Raw genomic sequence first — 7,249 nt, 5'->3', positions numbered from 1 at the left:
GCCATGTGTCATTGCTGTTTTTTTTTTAGAAACCTTTATACTCATTACAGGCCTGTAGCCAGAAGGGGTTCGGGTGGTTGGAAAGACCCACCCCTCACTGACTAAGGTCCAGAATTTGTCCCATACATGAGCTTAATTGTCCTATTTTGACTGCTATACCATTATAAATAGTGAAAATAACCCATTTAATAAGGCTTTAAGATCAAGCTGAATCCTTTGTTGGCTGTCGCTTTGATGTAACAGTTTTGGCCAATGCAAACAAATGTTTTTATTTCACAATCTGCCATAAGAGAAGTCATCTCTCACTACTGCACTGTTTTTAAACAGAGAAAACATTTTACATGTAACTTAATCTTGAACCTTATTCTTGAAACACAAAATAAGCAATAAAAAGGTGTGAAACACCGAAAGCAGACCGTATTAAAATTGATTTGAATACTAATTTGGCTGTTGTTATTACTTTTTTTACAAGAGAGGCTTGAAAAATTGTGGTTGAACACTATTATTATTATTATTATTAATATTATTCATTCATTCATTTTTTTCGGCTTAGTCCCTTAATTAATCAGGGGTCGCCACAGCGGAATGAACCGCCAATTTATCCAGATTATGTTTTACGCAGTGGACCGCCTTTCAGCTGCAATTTAACACTGGGTGACATCCATACACACTCTTTCACAGACATACACTACGGACAATTTAGCTTACCTAATTTCCCTATAGCGCATGTGTTTGGACTGGGGTAAACTGGAGCACCCGGAGGACACCCAAGCAAACAAGGGGGAGAACATGCAAACTCCGAACAGAAACAGCAAATGACCCAGCCGGGACTAAAACCAGCGACCTACTTAATGTAAGGCGATTGTGCTACCCACTGCGCCACTGTGCTGCCCTTATTATTCATTCATTCATTCATTTTCTTGTCAGCTTTGTCCCTTTATTAATCCGGGGTCGCCACAGAGGAATGAACCGCCAACTTATCCAGCGTGTTTTTACGCAGCGGATGCCCTTCCAGCCGCAACCCATCTCTGGGAAACATCAACACACACATTCACACACACACATACAACTACGGACAATTTAGCTTACCCAATTCAGCTGTACCGCATGTCTTTGGACTGTGGGGGAAACCGGAGCACCTGGAGGAAACCCACACGAAGGCAGGGGGAACATGCAAACTCCACACAGATATGCTAACTGAGCCGAGGTTCGAACCAGCGGCCTTCTTGCTGTGAGGCGACAGCACTACCTTCTGCGCCACTGCCTCGCCCGCCCTTATTATTATTATTATTTATTTATTTATTATTTTCTTATTTATTATTATGTTTTCATTTTTTTATTCCAATAGCCAGATCTTATTGGGGAAATTTGAAGAATTAATTATTTCAAGTATTATTTAAAATGTCTCCATTATAAATCTTTAGAAAACATTTTTGGCATTAAAAAGTGTGGTTATGATGAGCATCCGGTAAGCTAATTCAGCTAATAATGCTTAAAAAGTCACTAAAATGCAGTTTCATTCATTCATTCATTTTCTTTTTGGCTTAGTCCCTTTATTAATCAGGGGTCGCCACAGTGGAATGACCCGCCAACTTATCCAACAAATGTATTACGCAGCTAATGCTCTTCCAGCTGCAACCCATCACTGGGAAACACTCATACTGTACACTCTCATTCACACACACACACACACACACACACACACACACACACACACACACACACACACACACACACACACACACACACACACACACTACGGACAGTTTTAGCTTAGCTTACCCAATTCCCCAATAGCACATGTGTTTGGACTGTGGGGGAAACCGGAGCACCCGGAGGAAACCTACTCTAACATTGGGGAGAACATGGTAACTCCACATAGAAACGCCAACTGACCCAGCCGAGGCTCGAATCAGTGATCTTCTTGCTGTTAGGCGAAAGCACTACCTACTGTGTCGCCTAAAATGCAATTTTTAATCTTATAATTAAATAGAAAATGTGTTGTATAACTGCAAAACTGTCCACCTTTTGAGAAAAAAATCCCACCTTTTACCAGGCTGGCTACGGCCCTGCATTTTAAGCTGGCTTAAGTCTTGATAAAGTAAATTTAATTTAAAATCAGGCGACATGGTGGCAAGAAGGTCACTGGTTCAAGCCCCGGCTGAGTCCGTTGGCATTTCTGTGTGGAGTTTGCATGTTCTCCCCGTGTTGGTGTGGGTTTCCTCCGGGTGCTCTGGTTTCCCTCACAGTCCAAACATATGCGCTATAGGGGAATTGGGTTGGCTAAGTTGTCCGTAGTGTGTGTGTGTGAGTGGGAGTGTATGGGTGTTTCCCAGTAATGAGTTGCAGCTGGAAGGACATCGCTGAGTAAAACATTCTGGATAAGTTGGCGGTTCATTCCGCTGTGTTAACCACTGATTAATAAAGGGACTAAGCCGAAAAGAAAATGAATGAATGAATAATTTTAAAATCACATTTACATTAAGAAAGATGCATTTTCTTACATCAACAAATTTTATTCACTTTGTTTTATTGCAAATCCTCGCTAAATATTAATACATTTTCCATTTATTTATTTCTGCTTGCATCCAGACAAAGCACATATTAGTTTTCAACATTTGATTTCTATTTTAACATGCCTGTAATATGTATTATAAATTGTACAGGGAGGTTGTTATGCAGTCACAAGTCTGTCACAGTTTACAAGGTTGTTGGTCAGCTTACTATTGTAATAGTGATGATTATATTCACGCTTTTTGAGTTTGAAATGTAGCATGGGACTGTATGCATGTCAGTAGATGGCGCAGTGACCGTGTGTGTGTGCGCGCGCGCGTGTCTGAGTTTAATGGGGCGGATCAGTTCTGCTCCACCCTCGCTGACAGTCAGCAGGTACACACACACACACACACATACACGCACACACACTCTCTCTCTCTCTCTCAACTTCAAACTTTGCCAGTGTTCCTGCTGTTCGGATCAGCAACACTGAGACTGTACTTCTGGCCAGCGCGTGCGGATTCTACACATGAAGCGACTGGATTTCTCGCCAAAAGGATCTGTGGAGATTTAATTCGACTCGAGTTGAACAGGTTTGTGAAGTACGAGAAGATTGAGCTCAATTCATTTAGAAACATGGAAACGAGTGTTCAGAAACAGCTCGATGTTTTCGATCGCTCCTCCAAAACGCGTGTTTTATCTGGATAATTTTTCCCCGTCGCATTTTTTGTTTCTTTACGTTGGCCCTCATGGGAAAGATTTCACAGTGGGATTATGAACTCTTCTGAACGTGTTTCTCCTCAGCGTGGAATAACCGATACAATGTGGCATTGATGGATACGGCGATTCTGCTACAACCTGTTACATTCTGGAATGTTTGGAATCCTTTGAAGTGGACGCGGCGCACCGCACAATAATGGAGTCATTATGACGTCACGTTATCAATCACGACGCGCGGGAAACAACAAGGGGAATCTATAATAATATCGAATAATATTGACCTCCTATTCAAACTCTCTCTTTTTGCTCACCTAAATCAATGCTCCCGCGAGGAGTTTGTCCGCTGTCAATCACTGGCTATCTGTCATATTCCATCACCTGTCAATCATGCGCTGTCAGTGATACAGGCCAATCAACAGCCAGCGTTCAAAAGTAAAGTTCCATTTGGAGTTCATTCGAATTGCTTAAACAGATCATCAGCGCTCTGACTGATTTAGTTTGGACGGTTTCCGTCAGTGAGCACCGGGAGTTTTGGGAGTGTTTGGGTTGTTTTGTGAACTGTGCATAATGTATGGCCGGAGCCCGCAGCCGCTGCCGGGACAATGAGGGTTCCTGTGCGGCGTTTGGCCGGGCTCTGGCCGTGGCTGCTCATGGCTGCCTTGCAGGTGGCGCTGGGCCACACGGGCCTGGAACTGGCCGCTGCCGTGGAGTCCGAACGGTCCGCTCCCCGAGCCACTATCACGGTGAAGCTGCTGAAGCAGGAGTCCACCGGCAGGCCCATCACTCTCGAAGGGCTGTTCGTCCGCGGCAGCGAGGGTAAAGCTCAGGGGAAACTCATGCAGGTAAGAGCTGGATGGTGTTTTTCATTGCTGAGGTTTATTATTGTTGGTGTTATTGGTTTTATATTCGCACATTTTTGTACTTTCTCCTTAATAATATAATTCCTGAAAAGTATTCTTTAGTGAAATCATGTTAGCAGTCAATGACTATTAAAGTAACTTTGTTTACAGTCAATAAAATAGTGCTAATGTTGTTTTGAAGTCGAACTTAAGACCCAATATACAAAGAAGCATGGTAAATAATATAGGAAGCGTGTCAATTTTCAATGAATGTGTGAATATAAAACCAACTTTATTTCATTTTTCTAAGTACACAATGGGACAGATGTGGTTTGCCTGATATTGTATATCATGAATATTCTGTGTGTTTTAACAAATTTGGCTTTTGTTCTGGATGAATAAGGAAAACGGCATCAGATGTGTGAGGGAATACTGATTTGTGGCATAGAGGTAAAGTTGGTTTTATACTCCGATATTCAGACACTTTCCTTAATAATATAATTCCTGAAAAGTATTCTTTGCAAATTCTTAATAGTGAAATCATATTAGCAGTCAATGACTTATTAAAGTAACTTTGTTTACAGTCAATAAAATAATGCGAATGTTGTTTTGAAGTCGAACTTAAGACCCAATATTCAAAGTAACTTGGTAAATAATATAGGAAGCGTGTCACTTTTCAATTTTCAATGAATGTGTGAATATAAAACCAACTTTACTTCATTTTTCTAAGTACACACTGGGACAGATGTGGTTTGCCTGATATTGTATATCATGAATATTCTGTGTGTTTTAACAAATTTGGCTTTTGTTCTGGATGAATAAGGAAAACGGCATCAGATGTGTGAGGGAATACTGATTTGTGTCATAGAGGAAAAGTTGGTTTTATATTCGGATATTCACACGTTTTCCTTTATAATATAATTTCAGAAAAGTATTCTTTGCAAATTGTAAATCGGGAAATCATATCAGCAGCAAATGACTATCAAAGTACAACATTGTTTACAGTGAATTAGATAGTGTTGATGTTGTTTAGAAGTCATACTGGCATGCTAATTCCGATCGTATATTCAAAGTAACATGGTAAACAATATAGGGACTTTTAAATGAACGAATGTGCGAATATAAAACCAACTTTACCTCTATATTTGTGTTTCATGGATCATTTATTGAAGGCTTTAACTGGCCTAAAAAGATCATTCACAATTCTAAAAAAACAAAAAAAAAGCTTCACCCAAAAACTGAAAATTCTGTCATCATTTACTCTCCCTTCTCTTGTTCCAGGCTTGTTAATAACACAAAATATATTTTGATGAATGATGAAAACCATTTAATTCTATGAAGGTCAATGGTTACTCAGCATTCTCCAAATTTTTTCCTTTGTGTTCAATAGAATAAAGAAACCGATAAAAGCTTTGGAAGCACTTGAGAGAGAGTAAATACTGTTGTACTTTTGTTTTTGGATGAACTACTTTTTTTAAACATTACTGTATTCTTAGAGCTGGTGTTTTTAGCTTGTCAAATAAATACTGGTCGTGAATTGCTTTGATTCTCTTTAGGTTAACAGTATTTGCTATTTGCATGAAAGCGAAAAGACATTTGGGAGATGTATTCCGGTGTGTATCTTATGCATTTTTAGTGTTTGGAGGATTTATCTGGTAGATGGAGGCCCTGAAAGGTGTTCAGGCACTTACAGTTAGTGTTACCAGGTTTCAAAGTGGTTACTGGTTTGCGCAACATTTTGGCTAAATAATGCGTTAGCTTTTTGCTTATTTTGTTATTCTTATTTATTTATTTTTTTCTGGCATTGTGCTTTTGGCTTTGTATGTTATACATATTGCTGTTGGTCATCTTCTAGATTGAGGTAAAGTTGGTTTTATATTCGTACTTTCAAACTTTTACCCTTTTAATGTGATTTCAGAAAAGTATTTTTCACAAATTTTAAATGATATTAGTAGTCAATGACCATCAAACTACAACATTGTTCAGCGAGAGTTGCATTTGTATTAAACCCTGTATTTACCTAATAATCTTGGCATCACATTGTTTTCATTCAGTACGTTAAATAGTGCTAGTGTTGTATTGAAGTCACTCTTGCATGCAGTTTCAGAAGGAAAACTCATGGTAAAGATTATATGAACCGTGATGTCGTGTTGTGCTCATATCAGTAGCTGATTTCATTATTATTAATCAGTTTTAGCCTTTTTAAATGCTGCTTTGCTTTTTTACTAAATGCAAAAGTCAGAATGTGCGAATATAAAACCAACTTTACGTCACTATCCTTCAGATTGAAGCATCTGCTTAATGTGTCTATGTCAATGCGGTATCTATAATGGAATACTATACTCTACATCTCATGCATTTTCAGATTTGGTGGCAGATAGCAGTCCTGAGTAGCATTTAGACACTTATTTAAAACTGAATTATTTGTAGTGCATTTATCTGTCCAATTAACTTAAAATATGTGTTTGTATATGTCCATCTTTGTTTATTTTTTTGTAAGTTGCATTCGGATAAAACCCTATAGTCACCCAATAATCCTGGCATCACATTGTTTTCATTCAGTCCGTTAAAGTGCTAGTGTTGTATTGAAGTCACTCTTGCATGCAGTTTCAGAAGGAAAACTCATGGTAAAGATTATATGAACCGTGATGTTGTGTTGTGCTCATATCAGTAGCTGATTTCATTATTATTAATCAGTTTTAGTCTTTTTAAATGCTGCTTTGCTTTTTTACTAAATGCAAAAGTCAGAATGTGCGAATATAAAACCAACTTTACGTCACTATCCTTCAGATTGAAGCATCTGCTGAATGTGTATATGTCAATGCGGTATCTATAATGGAATACTATACTCTACATCTCATGCATTTTCAGATTTGGTGGCAGATAGCAGTCCTGAGTAGCATTTAGACACTTATTTAAAACTCAAATATTTGTAGTGCATTTATCTGTCCAATTAACTTAAAATATGTGTTTGTATATGTCCCTTTTTATCTATTTTTTGTAAGTTGCATTCGGATAAAACCCTATAGTCACCCAATAATCCTGGCATCACATTGTTTTCATTCAGTCCGTTAAATAGTGCAAATGTTGTATTGAAGTCACTCTTGCATGCAGTTTTAGAAGGAAAACTCATGGTAAAGATTATATGGAGCGTGATGTCGTGTTGTGCTCATATCAGTAGCCGATTTCATTAT

The 7,249-nt window shown here is 38.6% G+C and overlaps 1 protein-coding gene across 2 annotated transcripts in view; it reads left to right on the top strand.

The window, feature by feature from the left end:
* Positions 1-2,947: 2,947 nt before the first annotated feature.
* Positions 2,948-7,249, top strand: part of rnf43 (ring finger protein 43) — a 241,885-nt gene continuing 237,583 nt past the window's right edge. For both annotated transcript variants that reach the window (XM_068221384.2, XM_021476374.3), the window contains exon 1: positions 2,948-4,058. In XM_068221384.2, coding sequence (XP_068077485.1) covers positions 3,819-4,058 — 240 coding nt within the window. In that variant the 5' untranslated portion in view covers positions 2,948-3,818. The remainder of the gene's footprint in view (positions 4,059-7,249) is intronic.

Source organism: Danio rerio, chromosome 5 (genome assembly GCF_049306965.1).
Source record: "Danio rerio strain Tuebingen ecotype United States chromosome 5, GRCz12tu, whole genome shotgun sequence".
Taxonomy (NCBI): domain Eukaryota; kingdom Metazoa; phylum Chordata; class Actinopteri; order Cypriniformes; family Danionidae; genus Danio; species Danio rerio.
This window is presented reverse-complemented; position numbering and strand designations above follow the sequence as displayed.